The 24,590-nt window shown below is 43.5% G+C and overlaps 1 protein-coding gene across 3 annotated transcripts in view; it reads left to right on the forward strand.

Annotated features, from left to right (window-relative positions):
- LOC309851550 (multidrug and toxin extrusion protein 2-like) overlaps window positions 1-24,590 on the forward strand; it is a 67,210-nt gene that overhangs the window by 7,041 nt on the left and 35,579 nt on the right. For 2 of the 3 annotated variants that reach the window (XM_082706919.1, XM_082706921.1), the window contains exons 3-8: window positions 625-693; window positions 3,745-3,893; window positions 4,662-4,704; window positions 5,497-5,541; window positions 7,045-7,142; window positions 9,088-9,185. In XM_082706919.1, the coding sequence (XP_082563045.1) occupies window positions 625-693; window positions 3,745-3,893; window positions 4,662-4,704; window positions 5,497-5,541; window positions 7,045-7,142; window positions 9,088-9,185 (502 nt within the window). The remainder of the gene's footprint in view (window positions 1-624; window positions 694-3,744; window positions 3,894-4,661; window positions 4,705-5,496; window positions 5,542-7,044; window positions 7,143-9,087; window positions 9,186-24,590) is intronic. The other variant, XM_082706920.1, reaches the window with a different exon arrangement.

A 24,590-nucleotide genomic window follows, 5' to 3' on the forward strand; every position in this document is an offset into this window, starting at 1 on the left:
GTGACCTTGGTCAGTCAAGAAATTAACTCACGGGGGGTCGACCTCCCTGCTAAAGGTGAGATGGGAGATAAAAACGAGGGCCTCCAGCTCCCCTCTACCCCCCACCGGCCACTGCAAAACAGCATGTTGGGCTGTGCCCTCCATTGTCAGGGGCCCAGGCTGAGGCCGAAGCCAGTGGGTGACCCAGAACGAGTCCCCGTGCCTCACTAAGGGATTAAAGCCCGGGACCAGCCTTCCCGGCCTCAGGCCACCACCGGGATGGCTGCAGCTTTCTGGAACTTGTGGCAAGCTCGTGGTACCTGCTCAGGACAGGTTTGCCTCGCACATCGAGGACCAGAGTCCTTGCTGTCAGCTGCCGGTCACAACCTCACTTCTTCACAGAGATGTCGCAACGGGCACTGTGTGGAGAAAACTTAGTTGGTAAGACACCCTGGTCGACATGAAGGGATTGTGGTCCTCTCGTCAGAGGGTGCATTTCTGTTTACAGTTGACAGTCAGCCGTTCGAACTGAAGGAGAAAGCCTTCTGCTTGCTCCTCGAAGATATTCATTCCTTGGTGTGGGGGGAGCCACTGTCCCCGTTGGTCCCTGGGGTGCTGGCCCAAGCTCCATGTTGTTCCTTGCAGGTGGTGAATGTCATTGGGATTTCCGTGGGAACTGGCTTGGCCTCCGCTTGCGACACTCTGATGTCTCAGGTGAGGACCCGTTTTGGTCGATTACCTTTCCTGTGGGAGACCATGTAGGGGACTGTCCCCTCTGTGGCTTTTACTTGTCAAATATGATGCTGCTGGTGACTGGATATAAGGAGAGTCAGCTTCCTTGTGTGCTCAGGTGGGGCTTTCCTTTTTCTTTCCTGTTATGATCTCTCCTACCCTAAAACTGCCCTCCCTCGCCCGGTGTTGAAGACTCATGTGTCCATCTCCTGCTCCCATCTGTCTCCTGAGGTCCAGGCTTGAAAGTTGGTCACGTTCCAGACATCTCAAACTCAGCTCGACCAGAACTAAACTCATCAGACTTTCCCACCTGAACTGTTTCTCTCACAAGAATACACTGTCCTCCACTCAAGTCAGAATCCTTTATCTCCCATCTCCGTATGTTAGCAGAGAATCTGTTCATTTCTCTCCGTCCTCACTGGCTGTCATGGGATTGGGAATTCTGGTTGGGTGTGCTAGCATAATCAAAGGAGAGTCATATTCTGGTCCAGGCCTTTCAATGCTGGGTCTGTCTTCCATCTCATCCACCTACTTTTTTGTTTTTTAAGATTTTATTTATTTATTTGACAGAGTGAGATCACAAGTAGGCAGAAAGGCAGGGACACAGAGAGAGGAGGAAGCAGGCTCCTTGCCGAACAGAGAGCCTGATGCAGGACTTGATCCCAGGACCCTGAGATCATGACCTGAGCCGAAGGCAGAGGCTTAACCCACTGAGCCACCCAGGGGCCCTCACCTGCCTACTTTAGAAGCATAGTGGTTTCCTCTATAGGATCCCAGATGCTTGGGGAGAGAGCCTTTATCCCATTCAGTCTTGGAATCCCTAAGTTCAGCCTTGTGCTTTCTATACCCTGGAAGTTTGTTGAATGAGTGACAGGAAGGCAGGGAAGCAGGCAGAGATGGGTAGATGCTGTGGACAGATGGTTGGGTAGATGGATGGACAGTTGGATAGATGTTTGGGTGGTTGGTAGATGAATGAGTGAATAGATGGGTGGTGGATAGATGGGTGGGTGGATGTATGACGAATGGGTCCTGCCTTCAAACCCAATGCCTGGGAGAGTGAGGACAGGGTTGTGTCCCAAGGAGGGAGCAGCACTGGGCATATGTGGTGTCTCCTGAGCTGTTGTGCAGCTCCGTGGCCATTTGTGCATGAAGGTGTCCTGAGATGGTTTCTATGGGCTAAGCCAGACATGGCTCTAAAGGAATTAATGCAATTTAAGTTCAAGTTAGCTCTGGATTGGCATGGTGTAGGATGTGAATTTTTATTTTAAGCTAGTTTTTTGTCCTTTTTTTGCACCATTTATTTTTATTCATATTAAAAAAAAAACATCTATGACTTATTTCACCATCTATCAATATATAATGGGCATTCTTCTGTATTAGTAAATGTATTCCATAATAGCACGTTGTTTCCTGGATTTTTATTTTTTAAAAAGATTTTATTTATTTATTTCACACATAGAGAGAGAGAGAGATCACAAGTAGGCAGAGAGGCAGGAGAGAGAGGCGGAAGCAAGCTTCCTGCTGAGCAAAGAGCCTGATGTGGGGCTCAATCCCAGGACCCTGAGATCATGACCTGAGCTGAAAGCAGAGGCTTAACCCACTGAGCCACCCAGGTGCCCCTTTCCTGGATTTTAAATAGCCTCTTTATTTTATTTTATTTTTTAAAATATTTATTTATTTGAGAGAGAGAATGCACAAAAGCAGGGGGGAGGGCAGAGGGAGAAGCAGGCTCCCCACTGAGCAGAGAGCCTGTTTCAGGGCTCGATCCCAGGAGTCTGGGATCATGACCCGAGCCTAAGGCAGACACTTATGACTGAGCCACCCAGGCATCCCTTTATTCTTAGTTTTTAAAGATCTTATTTATTTGACACAGAGAGAGAGCACAAGCTTGGGGGGTGGGCAGCAGAGGGAGAAGCAGGCTCTCCAAGCCTGATGTGGGATTCAATCCCAGGAACCCTGGATCATGATCTGAGCCCAAGGCAGCCGCTCAACCGACTAACCACCCAGACACCCCTTAAATAGCCTTTTAAAAACATTGTAAAAAAAAATTAATAAAAAATAAAATAAAAAGATAGTTAAAGGTCAAGTACATATAGAAACTTCAGATTACCTAGAAAAGTATTTGAATAAGATGGGGGAAAAATCACTAAAATTTAATCTTCTGAGTTCTTTCTATTAACTTTTTGGTGACTGTCCTACAAACACTTCCATCTGTGTACACTCACACATCCACACCATTCTAAAATCTGCATGGTTTTAAACCATGTGTTTTGGAGAACGTGGTATGAAGCAGGTGCACACATTGCCTTTATAATATTCTTTGTCATGTATATTGCTTTTTTAAAAAATTTGTTTCTATTGCTTCTTGTACCGTATTTTTAGGTAGACCACTTTTTGGGTGTGGAAGGAGACAATCATTCTGGTTACTTGAAGGAAAGGGAACATGGGAAAAGCTCCACGAGACCCAGACTCAGCAAGGCCACTGTGAGGTTGCAGCCCCTCGGCCTGGGTCGGGTCTGCTTCTGTCTGGGGCCTGCCCTGTCCTCCCCTGGACGGCTCTCTGCTTCGTGGTCTGGCCACCCAGCAGCTGCTCAGCTCTGGCTTCTCTACCCTCGTCCCTCCTAGACTTCAGCAGGTTATGTCATTTTTCCATCGACCCCGTCTCACTGTGGAGGCCACTGGGGCAGCTGCCGTGCCCCTCCCTGGTCCCAGACACGCAGCTTGCCCTGTGCCTCTCCCAGATTGCTCTCAGCACACCATGGCATTCTTTTTTTTTTTTTAAGTCAATTTTAAGTTTTTTTTTTTTTTAAGATTTTATTTATTTACTTGCCAGAGCGAGAGAGTGCACAAGCAGGCAGAGTGGCAGGCAGAGAGAGGGGGAAGCAGGCTTCCCGCTGAGCAGAGAGCCCAATGCGGGACTCGATCCCAGGACTCTGATCATGACTTGAGCCGAAGGCAGAGGCTTAACTCACTGAGCCACCCACGCGCCCCACACCGTGGCGTTCTTTACCATTATGTGTTTCTTCTCTCGAGTCCTTTGGCGGCAAGAACCTAAAACGCGTGGGGATCATCCTTCAGAGAGGAATCCTCATCTTGCTGCTGTGCTGCTTTCCATGCTGGGCCGTCTTCATCAACACGGAGCGCATCCTCCTGCTTTTAAAGCAAGACCCCGAAGTCTCCAGGTCAGCAGCATCACTCATGTCAGAACCCCAGGTTCAGAGTAAGGGGCTGTCCTGTCCTCTTCCTCACGTCCACATTCCTGGACTCCAACCCTATGGCAAACAGAAGCTGTGATGTGCAGACCATAGGAGAGAGGGCTGGTGGGGGACCATCTGACACGGGGTGACGCGGGGTGACACAGGGTAACACAGTGACCTGATGCCATGTCCCGAGTGAAAAGATGCAGGACAAGAATGTGTGTTTTGTAAACGCGCAGAGTACTTCTCTCCTCCCAGAAGCAGAATGGCAACACAGTCTCCTTCCTGTTTTTTTTTTCCCTTTTCTTCTTCCCATTTGTTTTACGAGTTGGGGTGTTATTTTTTTTTAAGCTATAATTCCAGCAAGCTCTGTGGAATCGCCTACAGGGTACATGGGATGCGGGGAGGCACCTCTGCTCTTCTAGAAGACCGTTTGGCCGGCTTCAGTGTGAGATACACCTACGGTCCTGACTCAGTTTCTAAGTATTGCCAAGTTTCCAGTTCATGTTGCTGTGTGTTCCTTCTACCTTTTTGGCGAAGAATGAGCTGGGAGGTGTGAAGTCCAGCTTTCCTGCAGCCCGCCTACTGTAGGGTTAATTTGGGTTGTTGGAAAAGTCTCATAAGAGCGTTAAATTTCCCCATGTAAATTATGTTCAGTTTTAATTTTTATAAAGTACTGCATGGATTCAGTTTGAGGAAGTATGATCAGCAATTGTTTGAATGTTAACCAACACTGCTTGTTGTATATTTCAGGATAGCCCAGATTTATGTGATGATTTTTATTCCTGCTCTTCCTGTAAGTGTCAAGGGTATTTTTTTTAATCTTTTATTTTTTAAACGTTGACTGATTGATTGATTGGAGTGAGAAAGAGAGAGAGCGAGAGGATGAGTGTGGCGGGGGAGGGACAGACAGAGAAGCAGACTCCCCGCTGAGCAGGGAGCCCAACTCTGGGCTCCATCTCAGGATGCTGGGATCAGGACAGGAGCTGAAGGCGGATGCCCAACCGACTGAGCCACCCAGGCGCCCTGCGTTGCACTGTGTGAAGCAGTTAATGAATGTGGTCATGTGTGTGCCTCCGTCCTTTCATTTATATAATGCTATTCCTGTGTCCGTTCTGCGAGTATCTCTTGGACCTGCCATCCCTCCCTTTCTGATTCTCAAAGCTGGTACCATTTTGAGGTCCAGCAGCTTATAGGAAATACACACATTGATCATGGGAAGAACTTCCCTTCCTTATGCCGTGATTACTCTCGATTGCAAGCTAATCAGGATGTTTCCGGGGCTTCCCTGGGATTTGGGGATATACCCCCCCCCCCCACTGTTGGTACCCTCAGAGCCGTTCAGATGTCAAGGCAGTGAGCTATTTTCTGCTTCAGCCAGTTAGAGGTTGACTTGTCTGTTCTGTCAGACAGTCCTTTCTGGAAGATTCCAAACAGTTAGCATGCTAGCATTGACTGGTGTGGCTCTGGTTCTCCGATTTTGTGGTCTTTCATCAAGAGGAAATATCTTCTTGAAAAACGGAACTCACAGGGACTGTTGGATTGACACTTTGATGTTAACCAGGGCGTTTCTGGTTTCGTCTTACAGGCAGCCTTCCTCTTCCAGCTGCAGACGAGATATTTGCAAAGCCAGGTACAGGTTCTTTGTCTTTTCTTACTCCACGGTACTGGAAATGTAGAGTGAGTATTCTTAGGGCATTTTCTATGAAAGTAATTCATTTTTAATTTTTTTCCTGGAATTCTACCCAGAGCTCCTTGTTGGGGAGACCTGACATCTCGTGGATGGATTTTGTCCAGCTCAGGGGAGACATCCGTCTCCATCTGACTGACTCCTGCACCCACCCCTGGTGTTACTGTGCATTCCGCATCCTCCACCCCTTACCTCTCCCGTGGGCTACCTACCGGCTCTGTGTCTGGGCCCAGGCCTGGCCCTGGTGCCTCAAGAGATTGCAGAGTTCCAAGGGCCACAACCCCAGAAGTGCCCAGGGTTCACGGTGCCCCCAATACACCCAAGGGAGAAGGGACACAGGCAAGACGGGCGAGGGCAGAGGTGAGGGGTGACCTCTGGTCACCACGCCACCCTCCCCGATCCCTCTTTCCTGAGCTGCCTGCTTGCATCTGTGTGACTACTGTGCACTGAAGCCACTCTTTTTTTTTTTAAGATTTTATTTGTCAGAGGGTGAGAACTCACTGAGCATGAGCTGTGGGAGAGGCAGGCCGGCGATGGTCCTGTGCTGTCATTTAAAATGACATAAAAAATCCGTAACTCGGATTGCCCCCCTGTTCAGGAAGACTCCCTCTTCCTCCTGCCCATCTCATCGCTCTCACAGGACTCCTTCCCCGGGAGGCGTGGCAGCTGTGTCCGCACCACACAGTTCCGCCAGAGCAGCGCTTGGCCTACCTCTTAACTCGGTTAGATTGCTCTCTGCCTGCATGGATGGGGACCGCCCACAGGTGGAGGGCTCTTCCCACCTTCTAGCCTCCCCACCTCCACATGCCGATGGCAAGTCCAGGCTGCACCCGGGCGACCGATGGGCTGCAAATCGGAAGCTTCCACGACCCCCTGCTCAGGTTCCACTAATTTAATTAGAGGGACTCATGGAACCGAGGACAAGTTTGCTTATGATCTACCAGTTCATTTTCAGAGGAAATGACAAAGAATGCCGACAGCACCCACCCCGCTGGCAAGGTCTGTGGGAAAGGGGTGCCATCTTCCCAGCACGTCCTTACATTCACCAGCGTGGAAGTTTCCTGAATCGTGTGCTTTTCGGGGAGGCAGGATTGATCATTATGAGAGAGGGGCTGAAACAGTCGAGCTTCTAACCCTAGCTTGGTGTTTCGGGTGACCAGTTCCCACTCACAGTCCCCTCATTGTGACAGAGGGCACCCTTGTCACCCAAGACATTCCAAAGGATTTAGGAACTCCGTGTCAAGAACCTGGGTTGAAGACCATATATTAGAACAAAGGACTCCCCTTGGTGCTCTTATCGCTGGGGGAATCACAAGGGATTTAGGAGATCTGTGCTGGGAACTGGGGGGATGAGAGGGGCCAAGACCAGTATATGTGTCTTCCCTTATTTCACGCCACCTGATTAGCTCTTGAAAATGCTATTTGTTTTCTTCTTGGGGATTTTAGGGCATCATCATGCCACAAGTGATCACTGGGATTGCAGCGAATGTGATCAATGTGGGCATGAACGGCCTCCTACTCTACGCCCTGGACCTCGGGGTTGTGTAAGTAGCGACCCTCTCATTCCCCAAATCCCTAATGCATGCTGGGTGCCGGCTCTAGCCAGGGGTTGGGATATGGGGGAGTGAGGCAGCCTGGGAGGGAACCCTGACAGGTTTCCTTTAATACGGGGCAGGGGCTGGTGCTCAGGAGGGGCAGCCAGCCCAGGCTTTGGGGAGGGAGTGAGGGCCTTAGTTGGGGGAGATGAGGGAGAATGTTCTGGAAAAAGTGCTGTGTGAACCAGCACCTGCATGTCAGACTGGAGTTAGCCCGAGGAGCCTGTGCAGATGGAGATGGGCACCTAAGCAAAGGCAGGAGTGGGGGCAGAGCACGGTGGGGAATTCTCCTGCTCTCTCTGAGTTGTAAGAAATTGAGCCAGTTCCATCTTTATGAAGCTCGAGAACATGAGGGTCCCATGGAGGCGCCATGCTGTCGGTCCATCCCTCAGCTAAACCTCCCGGTGTGTGCTGGCCTAGAGCCAGCCTCCCCCGCAGGTGGCAGGTGTGGTCCCACCAAAGCCTGGAGACGCAGCCCTGAGCCCTGGCAGTGTCTGGATGCCTTAGGGCACCGTGTTTCTTCCTAAATGAAAATTGGTTTAGTGGGTCTTGATCCACACTTTAAAAAATGAGGTATATTATGAATGACAAAGAATAAAATGTGATAGAATAGGAAACACGAGAAGGTACAAGCGTATTTTCAGGGGACGTTTGTTCCTGCGTGTGTGTGCATGTGTGTACACATATTGTTATGGGTACCAGGTAGTGATAGAAAATTTCTTTCCTACTATTACTTGCAGTATGAAATATATGTAAAAGCCATTAAATAAAGGAGAGTTGAGAGGTGGGGTATAAGAATAATCAATGAAAAAAGTTTTGTAACATCTTCTTTATGCCAAGAGCTGAAAGAAGCTTTGGCTGGGGGTGAGGACGGGGGTGGTGGTGAGTTAGAGTTGACAGGTTTGTGAGCTGGTGACGTCAACCCACGTAAACAGCTAAGTGGGGGGTCCGGGTTTCCCCTGCAGGTGCACCTCACAGACCCTCTCTTAGAAGTTTCTTGAACAAAATAAATAAAGAAAAATCTTAAAAAAAAAAAGTTTCTTGAACAAATCTACAAAGGACAGTTGGGGGGGGATAGTTGGGTAAGAGGAGAAGAACCCACGGGAATGGATTAATCGGTGATAAAATTTAAGGATCGGCCAGAAGAGTGAAGTGAAAAAATAGAAAGCAAGCAGCCCCGGGCTCCTTGTGCCAGGATGTGGCATTGCTTTATTCGTGGGATAAAATATCTGTCGAGGATGTTCTAAGGTTATCTTGTAATAGCAAACAAGTTTATTACAATCTTGAGAAATAATACCGCCATGAACCTTAGACCAGTATTTTGAACATAGTAGCTGTGTTTTGATACTCTATGTATCTATGTGTAAGAAGTTATCTGATGGGTTATTTGAAGCTGTGAGGACAAAGAATGGTGACACATGTTTATATGTTCTTTTGTTTTTTGGATGATGATTAGTCACCTTTGGGTCTTCCAAAATTTAGCATTGCTGTAAAGAAAACAAGTCTGTCTTAAGTGGGTACTGTATTTAGACCATTAAAAGGTAGCCTACGGGTTCTAGGCTTTTCTTTTTTTTTTTTTTAAGATTTAAAAAAAAAATTATTTGATAGACAGAGATCACAAGTAGGCAGAGAGGCAGGCAGAGAGAGAGAGAGGAGGAAGCAGGCTCCCTGCCGAACAGAGGGCCCTATGCGGGGCTCCATCCCAGGACCCTGGGATCATGACCTTAGCCGAAGGCAGAGGCTTAAACCCACTGAGCCACCCAGGCGCCCCCAGGTTCTAGGCTTTTCTAAAGACTGTGATTCTCTAACGGAGCCAAAGCTCATGAGGGGTAGCCTGTTTCTTTGTACTTGCATGGAAGGCACTCACAGGGAATGATCACGTTCTCTCCCTCAGAGGATCTGCCTGGGCAAACACCACTTCCCAGTTTCTCCTGTCTGCTCTTCTTTTCCTGTATGTGTGGTGGAAAAAAATTCACGTCGACACCTGGGGAGGTACGAGGACTTTGATTTCTTACATTTTGTTATTTGTTATTCAGAAGGATGTAATTCTGGTTTGGGGAATTGTCTCCCAACTCCGAGAGTTTTTTTTGTGTGTGTGGTTTTTTTTTTTTTTTTTTTAGTCTTTTGGAAAATTTAAAAATTATAGAAAATATTTAAATTGCTCAAAATATAAAAGTTATAGGTCAATATGAGATTTTTAAAAATTTTATTTTATGTCTGCGAAGGCAGCTTTTGGTCATAAAAAACCACTGACAGCTGTTTGGTTGTAAGAATCAATACTTAATGAATTAAAATTGCGGATATAAAAGTCCTGACTGTTCTTTGCAACTAATCCTGGTGTAGTAAAGCAGCGCTTGGTTAATGTCTTATTAATGCAAATGAACAGACTGAACTCAAAAAAACGGTTTAACTTACAGGGTAGCTCAATTCCCTTAAATAGTGTAATGTGCGTTTGTAAATTTAGTAAAATTGTGGTAAAGCATCTATCACAGAAAACTTGCCGTCTTAACCATTTTAAGTGCTCTTCAGTACGTTCACGACGTTGGGTAAACATCACCACCACGTCTTTCAAAAACATTCCTGTCACCCCAAATAGAAACCTGTACCAGTTAAGCAATAAGCTCCATTCCCCTCCCTCCAGCCCCCGGTAACACCCAGTCTGCTTCCCGTTGATCTTGTGCCTTGAAACCTTGCTGGACTCTTTCATTACCTCTAGCAGCTTTCTTGTAGATTCTTCTGGTGTTTCTACATGCAGGATCACGCCATGTGTGAACAGAGAGCATTTTTCTTCTTCTCCCCCCCACCCAGTTTTGATGCCTTTTATTTCTTTTCTTCATTAATCGATCTGATAGAACTTCCAGGGCAATGCTGAATAGCAAAAGTGAGAATCTTCGTCTTGTTTCTGATTTCAGGGGTAAAGCTTTGGCCATTGATAGGATACATGTGTGATATTCACAGAAGCCCTTCCCAGGTTGAGGAAGTTTCCTTTGTTCCTAGTATGTTGAGTGTTTTTGTGGATAAAAGGGTGTTGGATTTTTTTTTTCTTGTGTTAACTGAGATGAGCAGTATTTGTTTTTTCCCCCTTTGTTTTATTAATGTGATGTGTTGCACTGATTGGTGTTAATCATCACTTGTGTTTCTTGGATAATCCCATTGGGTCACAGCGTATGATCCTTTAATATGCTGTGGGTGCAGTTTACTAGCATTTTGTCAAGGATTTTACATCCGTATTTATCAGGGATGTTGCTCTGTGATTTTCTTTCCCTGTGTTGTCTTTTTTTTTTTTTTAAGGATTTTATTTATTTATCTGATAGAGATCACAAGTAGGCAGAGAGGCAGGCAGAGAGAGAGAAGGGGAAACAGGTTCTCCTCGCTGAGCAGAGAGCCCAATTCGGAGCTCGATCCCAGGACCCTGAGATCATGACCTGAGCTGAAGGCAGAGGCTTAACCCACTGTGCCACCCAGGAGCCCCAACCTGTGTTGTCTTAATCTGGCCTTCGTATCAAGGTGATGCTGGCCTCACAGAACGAGGCCATGAGTTCAGTAGTGTTACTTACTCTTTTATTTTTTGGAAGAGTTTGAGAAACTCAAATTTGGTGTCAGTTCTACTTCAGATGTTTGCTTTAATTCACCAGTGAAGCCCTGAGTTGGACTTTTCTCTGTTTGGAAATTTTGATCACCTATTCAATCTTTTATTAAAGGTTTGTTGAAGTTTTCTTTCTTTCTTTCTTTTTTTTTTTTTAAAGATTTTATTTATTTGACAGAGAGACAGAAAGCAAGAGAGGGAACACAAGCAGGGGAAGTGGGCGAGGGAAAAGCAGGCTTCCCGCCGAGCAGGGGGCCTGATGCGGGGCTTGATCCCAAGACCCTGGAATCATGACCTGAGCTGAAAGCAGACGCCCAAAACACTGAGCCACCCAGGCACCCTACTGAGGATTTCTATTTCTTTTGGTTCAGTTTAGGTGATTCTCGCGTTTCTAGGAATTTTGTCATGTCATCTAGTTATCTCATTTGTTTCCATATAGTTGTTCCTAGTACTCTCTTATAAACCTTTTTATTAGAGTGAGGTTGGTAGTAATGTCCCCACTATTATATGTGATTTTAGTTATTTAAGTCTTCACCCTTTTTCTCTTGGTCAGTTTACCTAAAGTGTTGTCAGTTTCATGGATCTGGCTTTTTTCTTCCCTGGCGAAGAATCAACTTTTTGTTTCTTATGTTATTTTTCTGTTCTGTATTTCTTTTTAGCTTTCGGTTCATTTGCTCTTTTTCTGTTTTGAAACTCAATGTGTATAATTAGTTTTATCAATTTGAGAGCTTCTCCCTTTCTTAATGTAGGCATTTACAGCTATAAATTTCCCCTATAGTGCTCCTTCCCTGCATTTCATCTGACATGTTACATATTTGTTTTCTTTTGTTTCAGAGTATTTGCTGATTTCCTCTTTTTTTTTTTTTTTAATAATTATTTAGTTGACAGAGAGATAGCAAGAGAGAGAGACCACAAGCAGAAGGAGCAGCAGGCAGAGGGAGGGAGAGAAGCAGGCTCCCTGCTGAGCAGGGAGCCCAATGTAGGGCCCTGGGATCATGACTTGAGCCAAAGGCAGAAGCTTAACTGACTGAGCCACCAGGGACCCCTACCCTGTGCTTTGTTTAAGAAGGTGTTTAATTTTTACGTATATGTGAGTTTTTCAGATTTCTTTCTAGTATTAGTTTCTGTCCTTATTCTGTTGTGATTGGGGAAGATACATTTTATCATTTCAGTATTTTTATTTATTTTTTTAAATTAATTTTTTTATTTTTAAAAAAATTTCTTATTTTTTAAATATATGTTTTTAATATATATGTATATATATATACATATGTTTCAGTCTTTTAAAATGAATTTAAACTTGTTTTGTGGCCTAACATATGGTTTGTCCTGCAGAATGTCCCGTGTGCACTTGAGAAGAATGTTGCTGGTACGGGGTGGAGTGTGCTGGAGATGTCTGTTAGGGCCAACTGGTGTATAGTATTGTGTTAGGTCCTCTGTTTACTTAATGATCTTCTGTATAGATGTTCCGTTCATTACTGAAAATAATGTGCTGCTGTCTCCAACTGTTTTGTGAAATGGATTCTCCAGTTCTGTCAACGTTTGCTTTATCTTCTGGAGGACTGTGTTGTGTGGTGCGTACATGTATATAATTGTTATATCTTCTTGATGATCCGACTGTTTCATCAATATATAATGTTCTTCTTATGTCTTTTCTAACAGGTTTGACTTAGAGTTATTTTGTTTCCTGTTAGTATAGCCATCCCGGCTCTCTACTATTTGGATGGGAAATAGTTTTCGGTCCTCTTTCTTTTAGCTTATTTGTTGGTTGGTAAGTCACTCTGTCGCTGAAAGTGAGTCTCCCCTTGATAGCATATGGTTAGATCATGTTTTTTAGTGCATTCTGTCCATCTCTGCCTTTTGATTGGAAAATTTAATCCCCTTACATTCCAAGTGATTACTGATAAGGGTGTACTTTCTTTGCCATTTTACTATTTGATTTCTATAGGTCTTATACATGTTTTTCTGTTTCATTTCCTCCCCTACTGCCTTCTTTTGTGTTTAGTTGAGTTGTTGTTGTTGGTTTTGTTTTTTGTTTTTTGGTAGTGAACTGTTTCGATTCCATTCTTTGTGTAGATTAGATTTTTTTTCTTCATAGTTACCGTGGGATTTTACTTACATACTTAACATAAATTTCTAACAATCCTGTTTGAATTGATACCAGTATAACTTAAGGAGCATCTGAAAATGCTGCTAATGTACACGTCTCTCCTCCACACCTTTTGTTATTGTCATCACTGATTACATCTTCATTCTTGTGTGCCTGGTAATAAACACTCATAATTCTTTTCTGTGCATTTGTCTTTTGAATTATGGAGGCAGTAAAACATGGAGTTACAAACCAAAGATACAATAACCCTGGTTTTTCTCCTTGCCCTTATAGTTACCTTTACTGGAGGGCTTAGTTACCTTTACTAGAGGGCTTTATTTGTTCACACAACTTTGAGTTACTCTCTGGCATCTTTTCATTTCAACCTGAAGGACTCCCTTTAACATTTCTTTTAGGGCAGGTCCAGTGGAAACAAAATTCCTCAGCTTTTGTTTACATGGGTGTATTTTAATTTCTCCCTCATTTAAAAAAAAAAAAAGATTTTATTTATTCATTGGAAAGAGTGAGCATGAGAGAGCATTGCATGGGGGAGGAGGAAGAGGGAGAGGGAGAAAGCCTAACATGGGGCTTGATCCCAGGAGCCCAGGATCACAACCTGAGCTGAAGGCAGATGCTTAACTGACTGAGCCACCCAGGTGCTCTGAATTTCTCTCTCATTTTTTAAGGACATTTTCATTGATACACAAGTCTTGGTTGACAGTTTTTTTCCCCAGCAATTTAAGTATGTCCTTCCACTGCCTTATGGCCTCTGTGGTTTCTTTTTTTTTTTTAAGATTTTATTTATTTATTTGACAGAGAGAAAGATCACAGGTAGGCAGAGAGGCAGACAGAGAGAGAGAGGGGGAAGCAGGCTCCCCGCTGAGCAGAGAGCTGGATGTGGGGCTCGATCCCAGGACCCTGAGACCATGACCCAAGCCAAAAGCAGAGGCCCAACCCACTGAGCCACCCAGGCGCCCCGCCTCTGTGGTTTCTGATGAGAAGTTGGCTGTTAATTTTATTGCAGATTCCATGTATGATGAGTCATTTCTCTCCCACTGCCTAAAAAATCCTTTGTCTTTTGGCAGTTTGGTTATAATATGTCTTGCTGTGGATCTCACTGAGTTTATATAACTTGAGCTCCTCAGATGTATATATTCCTATCTTTCTGGTAGCCATTAACCTACCTCCTATCTGTGGATTTGTCTATTCTGAACTTCTCACATTAATGAAACCATACAATATGTGGCCCTTTGTGACTGGTTTATCTCACTGAGCACAAAATTTTCAAGGTTCAGCCATGCTGTAGTGTTTATAGGCACTTCATTTTTTTTTTTTTAAAGATTTTATTTATTTATTTATTTGACAGCAAGACCACAAGTAGGCAGAAAGGCAGCCAGAGAGAGAGGGGGAAGCAGGCTCTCTGCTGAGCAGAGAGCCCAATGCGGGGCTCGATCCCAGGACCCTGAGATCATGACCCGAGCCGAAGGCAGAGTCCTTAACCCACTGAGCCACCCAGGTGCCCCACTTCATTTCTTTTTTTACAGCTGACTAATATTCCATCGTATGGGAATACCGTCCTTTACTTATCACTCCCAACAGCTAATAGATACTTGCTTTCCACTTCTTGACTATTATGAATAATACTGTCAACATTCATGTACAAGGTTTTGGGTGGATCTATCTCTCAGTTCTTTTGGGTAAATAGCTAGGAGTAGGATTTCTAGGTCATATGATAATTCTATGACTAACCATCTACAGAACTGGCAGATACTTCCAAACTGGGTACATGATTTTACATTCCCATCACAACCTCACCAGCATGGATTTTCCTTTCTTTCTTTCTTTCTTTTTTTTAAATTCCAGGTATCCTATTAGGTAGGAAGAGGGATCTTATGATTTTGACTTTCATTTCCCTGATGGTAGATGATGTTGAGTATCTTGTGTTTCTTGACTTGCTTTGCTCTTGTATTTCCTTTTCTCTTTACATTTCTCCAGCTCCCTGTTTGGCCACGAGGACACTTTCTATCACACCATTCCATCAGACACTTTACACATTTATGTAATTCTGTTACCCTGGCTTCCACCTTTCTCACTTGAGTAGACTTTTGCTGAGTAGGTCTTTTGCTGTCTGTTTTGTTAACTGGAACACACACTTCAGTGGTATCTGATTGGATTCTCTATCTTGTGTTTTTTGCCCCGTGGATATAGCATTAAAGTCCCAAATTACTGACTATTTAAAAGTCACAGGAAAGTATAGAGAATAACATAACCCCCATAACCTACAGTACCAGATTTAATAGATGGTAGCAATTTCTTTCTGCTACTTAAAAAATAAAGATTACAGATAGTCTTTGCATTAGTTAGGATTTCATTCTACTATGCATAACAATTACTTTAAAAAGATTGGGAGTTTTATTTTTCTCTCCCCTTTAGGATACTCAGAGGTAGGTGCCTGGGACTGTAATGTCTTCTATAGTGTCACGGTCATGTGCAGGGCCATAACTGTTGGTTGAACTCCACAGGTGGCCAGTTGGAGGGAGGGCTGGAATCCTACCTGGGCCTCATTCACCATGCGCCCTAGCACAGGACCTCAGCATGGATCTTCTGCCTGAGCTGTATGTCATGGTGTAGTATCCACTCGCAAGGGGCATTAAATAGGTTAATAGAGGTCACTTCGTGGACCACGGTGGCTCCAACATTGCTCTTGGATTCCAGTTAGTAGGAAGGAGGAGGGAGAAGAACAGGACATTCACATTCTCCCTTTAAGTGTGGCAAAACTTCTGGAAAGTTCCCCATACCAATTCTGATTTGCCCTGCAGGCCGGTACCTCTCTGTATGGTCCTAGTAAGTTGCAAGAAATGTACATGTGACCTCTAAGCTTTTTGGAAGTTTCTTTCTGTGAAGGATAAGGACACAGATTTAGGTTGGCAAACAGTGGAGACCACCTGGGAACATAACTCAGCTGTGGCTTTTCTGCCTTCACCCCGGATTTTCATTTGTCTTGCGGGATTTCTTGCATGCTCATGCTGGAGAAAGAAGTCCCCTGAAGAAGTTATTTACCATTCTCTTGATGGGTCTAAATCCTTCTTAGATAAGTAACCTGACATTGTGGCATGCTCGCTTTCCATCAGCTGGGTCCCAGTATATTCATACAAATGCTGCAGACTCGAGATCGGAGTTTGCCCACAGTAAGAAAAATACTATATGCACATTTGAAAATGAAACTAAGCTGTTAGAATTGATAAAAGAAGAGCAAGCTTGGGCCCTTATACCTTAACTCTTTCTTATAATCAGCCTCCTTTCATTTTTCTTTTAACATACATTTATTTATTTATTTATTAAAGTTTTTATTTATTTGAGAGGGAGAAAATGAGAGAGAGAGAGCACAAGAGGGGAAATGTCAGAGGGAGATGCAGACTCCCTGCGAGCAGGGAGCCCGATGCAGAACTTGGTCTCAGGACTCCAGGATCATGACCTGAGCCGGAGGAAGTCGCTTACCCAACTGAGCCACTCAGGAGCAGCTTTCTTTTCACTTTCCAAAGCAGAAATGAATGGCATCTTAGAGAAGGTCTTAGCATCGTTCTGGCTAGCCTCCACATCCAAATGCTGACGACGTTCAGTCATTTTCTCTTGTCAGATCACAGTTCTTAATCATTTCAGATTCTTTCTGTTTCAAAGTCAAATTATTTCACTGGTTCTATAATAGCTTTGTTGAGTTATATGATACAGATACCTGTATGATATATACTATATAATATATATAACACATATATAATATATATTACAATAACTAATATATATAATCTATAATATACCACATATTATATATATTTAACATATAAAATGGTGTATAAGGGTGCCTGGGTAGCTCAGTGGGTTAAAGCCTCTGCTTTCGGCTCAGGTCATGGTCCCAGGGTCCTGGGATCGAGCCCCGCATTGGGCTCTCTGCTCAGCAGGGAGTCAGCTTCCCTTCCTCTCTCTGCCTGCCTCTCTGCCTACCTCTGATCTCTGTGTGTCAGGGTCCTGGGATCGAGCCCCGCATCTTTTAAAAAAAAAAAAAAAAGAAAGAAAGAAAAATCTCTGTCCTCATCGTGAGTCCCTGGCAACCACTAATCTGCTTTCAGTCTCTGTAGATTTACCTTTTCTGGACCATCATGAATATTTTATGTGGTATGTAAACCATCCGATTATGAGGCAAACTAAGGGCCTCTGCAGAGGTGGCTAATTACCAATGATCAATAAACAAGGTAAGGAAGGTGATCTCACATATCCCGTGTAAAGTGATTCTTAGCTCCTTGCTCAATTTTTGTCTGTTTTTATCCCCCACCACTGTTTAGTTGTTTTTTTTTTTTTTTTAAGATTTTATTTATTTATTTGACAGAAATCACAAGTAGGCAGAGAGGCAGGCAGAGGGGTGGGGAAGGCAGTCTTTCCACTGAGCAGAGAGCCTGATGCGGGGCTCGATCCCAGGACCCCGAGATCACTACCTGCAGAAGGCAGAGGCTTAAGCCTGTGAGCCACCCAGGTGCCGCTTGGTTTTAATGATGGAGGGAAAGGGCCATATCTAAATGGGTTTTTATAAACATAAATGCGTATTTGGGACCCTAGGCAGATTCAGCTCATTGTACAAGGTTGGTGGATCCTTTAATAATGTTGGGAGGAGGGGTAGGATTTTGGTATGGACTGATTTACCTGTTGTGAAATTATTAACTATTTAACATCCTTTAATTAATCATTTGTCTAAATATTCCTTCAGTGCTTACATAAGACCCCAAAACTTAGAATTGACAATTTAGACTTCCCAGACATTTAAACATTGGTTGTAAATTTATCACTTTCACACTTTTAATTAAAACCTTAGGTTTAATCTGACAATCCCATAAATGCTTCAAACCACCTTAAAAACAGTTTTGAGATTATAACAAAATGTTTGGGGGCTGGTGGCTCAGTCGGTTAAGCAGCTGCCTTTGGCTCAGGTCATGATCCCAGGGACCTGGGGCTTCCTGCTCAGCAGGGAGTCTGCTTCTCCTGTCCCCCAAACCCACTTGTGTTCTCTCTCTCTATCAATAAATAAAATCTTGGGGCGCCTGGGTGGCTCAGTGGTTTGGGCTGCTGCCTTGGGCTTGGGTCATGATCTCAGGGTCCTGGGATCGAGCCCCGCATCGGGCTCTCTGCTCTGCGGGAAACCTGCTTCCCTCTCTCTCTCTCTCTCTGCCTGCCTCTCTGCCTACTTGTTATCTCTGTCTGTCAAATAAATAGATAAAATCTTTAAAAAAAAATAAATAAATAAAATCTTTTTTTTTTTTTAAGATTTTATTTATTTATTTGACAGAGATCACAAGTAGGCAGAGAGGCAGGCACAGAGAGCGAGGAGGAAGCAGGCTCCCCTCTGAGCAGAGAGCCCGATGGGGGGCTCGATCCCAGGACCCTGGGATCATGACCTGAGCCGAAGGCAGAGGCTTTAACCCACTGAGCCACCCAGGCGCCCCTCAAATAAATAAAATCTTAAAAAAAAAAGATTATATACAAAATGTTTAATGATTATAAAACTAATAGGTTTCTCACACTAGACTCATTTACAGAAGTCTTAAGATGAAAAATATGAATTTGTTTTTTTCATTTTCTTTTTTCTCATTCTTACTTCTGCTCTTATTTCTCCTCCAGGAATGATTTTAGTCCACCAGACTATAGGGCAAAGTGACCTTCTCGGATGGGCTGGGTTTAAGGATGCTGGTGGCAGGCAGTGGTTCGGGGGGTTGACTTGGACTTGTCTTTCTGGATAGTGCCCTGAGTCTGTGACCTGGCATAAGAGCCCTTCCCCTCCCTGTGGGTAGACTTTTCCATTACATCAAGTATTTCCAAAGTACTGTTTATGACCACTCAGATGCGGTTTTTTCCACCCCCCCAAGATACTTGTACTAAGTGTTTTTTTTCCTCTGCTTTGTCATCCAGCCTGATATTTATGTAGCTTCAAAGCCTTGTTCTGACTGTGTTGTCCCCATAGCACAGCCTGAAGCCTCTTTTGCAACTGCTTGCTCTGTATGGGGCCTGTGTGGATCTGGTGGCCCGAAGCCTTTGGTCAGTCCAGCTCACTGAAACTGAAATTGTTTTCCTTTCTGATCAATTGCCATGGACCAGCACCCCAACAACTTGTGTCCAGAATGTATGAGAGCAACTTGTCCTGTCTCTTGAGCCAGCTTTCTCTATTCTACCATTAAGTCGTTCTGTTTCAGGCATTTCTTTCATAAATAGCACATTACCCTCTTCTCTCCAAGGATCTCTAATTTCAAATCTGTGGCTTTACCCTTTTGCATTTATCGTAACTAAAACATGGTAGGACGCACTTACTAGGAATTATTTACTTTATGTTTTCTCTTTTTGCGTGGTTGGTTTACTCCCTACCCCCCTCTTCCTGTATTTGTCAGTTGTCTGTCTGTCTGTCTGTCTTTGTTGTATTCTTACTGTAACCCCTCTTCATTTGGGATGAGTGGGCACGCTGCTTGCCTCATCGTTCAACACGTTGACTCGTTGACTCTGGATCCAGACCACCTCTGTTCAGGTCCCGCCTCTTCAGTGGAAACTGGGACTATTACCCAACTTCCATGTCTCTGTTTCCCCACATGTGAAATAGCAGTCCTAAAAACAGGACCTACGTCCTCTCATTGTTGAGAGGATTGATGGAGTTACCCACATGAAGGGTTTAGGACAAAGACTGTGACATAAGGCATTCAACGAAGGGTACTGGATACCTGTGTCTTGCCCTTACCTGGTTTCAGTGGTTTTCCAGTTCCAAACCTTTCTCATTGTGCTCTCCAACTTTTTATTTGCAAAATGCTCACGCCCACTGAAAAGTACAAAGAATGTTTTAGCGGTTGTTCAGCCGCACGTTCTCTGAATTTCCCGACAGTTAACATTTTGCCATATTTGTTGTTCTTATTCCCTGTCCTTAGCCCCTTTTTAGCTACCCAACCTCCCCACCTTCTTCTGTTTTCCTGACACTCATCTTCCCAAGAGCTTCTGCTGGTTGTCTTGGAGAATGTCTTGGATCCATTTGTTTCCTCATGAGCAGAGGCAGAAGAAAGCATTTGGGTAGGAATGCTACATACAAGACTCAGCCCCTGTGGAGATCTGTGGTGTCAGGTGGTGTGGGTTTGGTCATTTGGCTGAAGCAGCGACTGCCAGATTTTCCCACTGGAAATACACATTCTCTCCTTCGTGACTAGAAAGCAGCCTGTAATGTGATGGAGAGCGTTTGACTCTCCAGTGTGGCAATAAATTTTCGTCCAATGGCTCTAACGTCCACTGCCAATTCTCACTTGAATAATTACTACGTTGGTGATTTCATATATTCTTAGATTATTAGGATGCATAGTTGCGACAGTTTGGATGCTTTCAGCTGTAAGTTACAAAAACCAAACGACCAACTCAATCTAGTGTAACCATTACAACTTCACATAACTGACCCGTGTGTCTGGAAGTCTGAGGGTAGGTGTTTCGGTGTTCCATGCAAGGGTCTCTGGAACCTTGCGTGAAAATTACGTTTCCAGGAAAGGCAGGGATGATGGTGGTCCAGGCAACTTTCCTGCTCACTGTAATATTTGAAAATGCGTGTTTTTTTCTTCTCTTTGTTCTCTTCCCAGAGAAGTTTGCAACGCTTCCCTGCCCTGCCTTCTCTTTTGCATTATCGTTTATTTTAAGTTGAGTTGCAAATTTTAAAAAATTCTAATAAAACATTATTTTGTCGTATTTCGATTTATCAACATGTTTGAGATGCAGATATTTTCACTGTTGCTGCTTGAATCTTGTCCGTCCCTTCCAGATTCTTTTTATTTTTGATGACCTATATCTTTCAGTGGTCCTTTCAGGAAGGGCAGGTAAGGAGTAAACCCTTAGTGTGCGGATATCTTAAAAAAAAAATTCTTTAAAAAAAAAATGCCTTTATCGGGCACCTGGGTGACTCCGTTAGTTAACTCTCTGCCTTTGGCTCAGGTCATGAGCCCAGGGAGCTGAGATCGAGGCCCACATCAGGCTCCCTGCTCAACAGGGAGTCTGCTTCTCCCTCTGCACCTCCCCCTACTTGTGCCTCACCCTCAAGAAATAAATTTCTTGGATATTGAATATTCAATATTCTTGAATATTGCTGGGTTTAAAAATCTAAGTTGATAGTAGCTCTACATGACTGATATGACACTATGTCCTTCTTGTTCTTGGTGACAAGTCTATCATCAACTGGGTTGTCTTTGTTTTGCAGATAATTGGGTATTTTCTCCTGTAGTTTTAAAGATTTTCTCTTCCTTTTTGTACTATAACATGGGCACATGAGGATTTTTTAAAAAAAGTATCTTGTAGCCATTCAGTAAGCTTTCTTGATCTGAGGGCCTCCATTAAACCATGGGAAAGTTTAGCCCTTCCTTCTGTTTATTCTCCCATTTCTGACTGTCCTGTCCTCTCACTCAGGTAACCTTCCAGACTGCTTAATTTCTCTTCATATATTCTCTCTCCACAACTCTTTCCTGTGCTTTGAGAGAGCTCATTCCTATCTTTTGCGAAGTATCTTTTAAGCAGTGACTTGCCTAGTTTCTGATTCATTTATTTATTTTTTATTATTTATTTATTATTTTAAATTTGCAACAGTTACATTCTTTATTTCTAATATTACTTGGTCCTTTTTCTGCCTATCCTTATTTCAAAACTATTTATTTCTCAGAACTCTTACTTAAGAATTTTTCTTCAGGCTGCCCTATCATTTCTACTCTGTCAGGTGTAAATCTTTCCTATGTTGTTTTGTGGAGTTTATTTACTGGTATTAGATTTTTTAAAAAATCTGTTTATATCCTGGGTCATGAAACATATGTCTACCCACATTTTGTTAATTCCAGGGCTCATATTTTTTTGCATTTTTGTATCTCTAAAATTTAGAATTTCTCTTTCAGTTGATGTGCTAAAATGCCACATCGTCATTTAATTGGCAGATACTTTGTGGCTCATAATGATATCTTAGATGTGTTGAAAACCATACTTGATTTCATGAAGCGTCATCTGACATGCTAGCTACCTCAGAGTGTGGTTTCAACTGGCTTCTTTATGATTTTTTCTGTGACCTTATTTCCCAAGGGGATTGTCCTCCTTCTGAGTCCCATACATGCCCTGCCCATTTTTTTTAAAGCTTCTGTGTCTGTTCAGGTCAAATGAAACATACCTGCTCCAGTCCCAGTGTCTTAACTTGGGTTTCCTCACCATGACTGTACATCAGGTTCAAGCCCTCTCCTATACGCAGTGACCCTTTCTGCTCATGGCTCATTTGTGCCCATGGCTCTAGACTGACAGGCAGGTTTTCTAGGCTTTCAATGGGGGACAGCAAAGGGACAGTGCTTCCCTGGCTCTGAATGCTCCCTGCTCACCGGGGCTTATACCTTGACCCCTGACACTTGTCACCAGCCATAGCTGTAATGTAATTCATGTGGAACATTCTCCGTTGGTTCTTTTGTTGCTGTTGTTTTAATTAACATATAATGTATCACTGGTTTCAGGAGGAGAGGTCAGGGATTCATCAGTTTCATGTAACACCGGTGGTCATTACATCACCTGCCCTCCTTAATGCCCATCACCCAGTTACCCCATCCCCCCACCTCCCTTCCCTCCAGCAACCCTCTGTTCCCTGTAGTTAAGGGTCTTTTGTAGTTTGTCTCCCTCTGTTATATATATTTTTTCCTTTAAGATTCTATTTATTTATTTATTTGACAGAGAGAGAGATTACAAGTAGGCAGAGAGGGAGGCAGAGAGAGAGGGGAAAGCAGGCTCCCTGCTGAGCAGAGAGCCTGATGTGGGGCTCGATCCCAGGACCCTGAGACCACGGCCTGAGCCAAAGGCAGAGGTATAACCAACCCACTTAGCCACCCAGGCGCCCCATGTCTCCCTCTGTTTTCATCTTGTTTTATTTTTTCTTCTCTTCCCCTATTATCCTGCTTTGTTTCTTAAATTTCACACATGAGTGAAATCATATGATAATTGTCTTTCTCTGAATGACTTAATTCGCTTAGCATAATACCCTCTAGTTCCATCCATGTTATTACCAATGGCAAGATTTCATTTCTTTTGATGGCTGTGTAGTATTCCACTGTGTGTGTGTGTATGTTTGTATACACATACATATATATATATATTCACATATATATATATATACACATATATACACACACATATATATACACATATACACACACACATATACACACATATATGTACACACACACACACACACACACACACACACACACACATACTACATCTTTATCCACTTATCTGTCGCTGGACATCTAGGCTCTTTCCATAGTTTGGCTCTTGTGGACACTGCTGCCATAAATATTGGAGTACAGGTGCCCCTTCAGATCACTACATTTGTGTCTATGGGTTAGATACCCAGTAGGTAGCTCTATTTCAACCTTAGGAGGAACCTCCATACTGTTTTCCAGAGTGGCTGCACCAGCTTGCATTTCCACCAACATTGTAGAAGGGTGCCCCTTTCTCTGCATCCTCACCAACATCTGTTGTTTCTGCACTTGTTAATTTTAATTATTCTGACTGGTATGAGGTGGTATCTCACTGTGGTTTTGATTTGTAGTTCCCCGATGCCGAGTGATGTCCAGCACTTTTTCTTATGTCTGTTGGCCAATTATTATGTCTCTTTGGAGAAATGTCTATTCATGTCTTTTGCCCATTTCTTGATTAGATTATGTGCTCTTTGGGTGTTGAGTTTGAGAAGTCCTTTATAGGTTTTGAACACTAGCCCTTTATCTGATACATCATTTGCAAATATCTTCTCCCATTCTGTCAGTTGTCTTTTGGTTTTGTCGACTGTTTCCTTTGCTGTACAAAAGGTTTTTATCTGGATAAAGTCTCAACAGTTCATTTTTGCTTTTGCTTCCCTTGCCTTTGGAGACTGTCTGGCAAGAAGTTGTTGTGGCCAAGGTCACAGAGGTTGCTGCCTATGTTCTCCTATAGGATTTTGATGGATTCCTGTCTCCCATTTAGGTCTTTCTTTCATTTTGAGTCTATTTTTGTGTATGATGTAAGGAAATGGTCTAGTTCCATTCTTCTGCATGTGGCTGTCCAATTTTCCCAACAACATTTGTTGAAGAGACTGTCCTTTCCATTGGATATTTTTTCCTGCTTTGTTGAAGATTAGTTGATCATAGAGTTGGGGGTCCATTTCTGGACTTTCTGTTCTGTTCCACTGATCTATGTGTCTGTTTTGTGCAAGTACCATACTGTCTTTATGATTACAGCTTTCTGATAGACGCTTGAAGTCCAGAATTGTGATGCCAACAGCTTTGGTTTTCTTTTTCAACATTCTTTTGGCTATTTGGGGGTCTTTTCTTGTTCCATACAAATTTTAGGATTTTTTTGTCCCAGCTCTGTGAAAAAAGTTGATGATATTTTGTTAGGGATTGCACTGAATGTGTAGATTGCTCTAGGGAGCATAGACATTTTAACAATATTTGTTCTTCCAATCCATAAGCATGGAACGTTTTTCTATTTCTTTGTGTCTTCCTCAATTTATTTCATGAGCATTCTGTAGTTTTCTGTGTGCATATCCCTTGCCTCTTTGGTTAGGTTTATTCCTACCTATCTTATGGTTTTGGGTACAATTGTAAATGAGACGGACTGCTTAATTTCTCTTTCTTCTGTCTCATTGTTAGTGTATAGAAATGCGATTAATTTC

Source organism: Mustela nivalis (genome assembly GCF_964662115.1).
Source record: "Mustela nivalis genome assembly, chromosome: 17".
In the NCBI taxonomy this organism is placed as follows: domain Eukaryota; kingdom Metazoa; phylum Chordata; class Mammalia; order Carnivora; family Mustelidae; genus Mustela; species Mustela nivalis.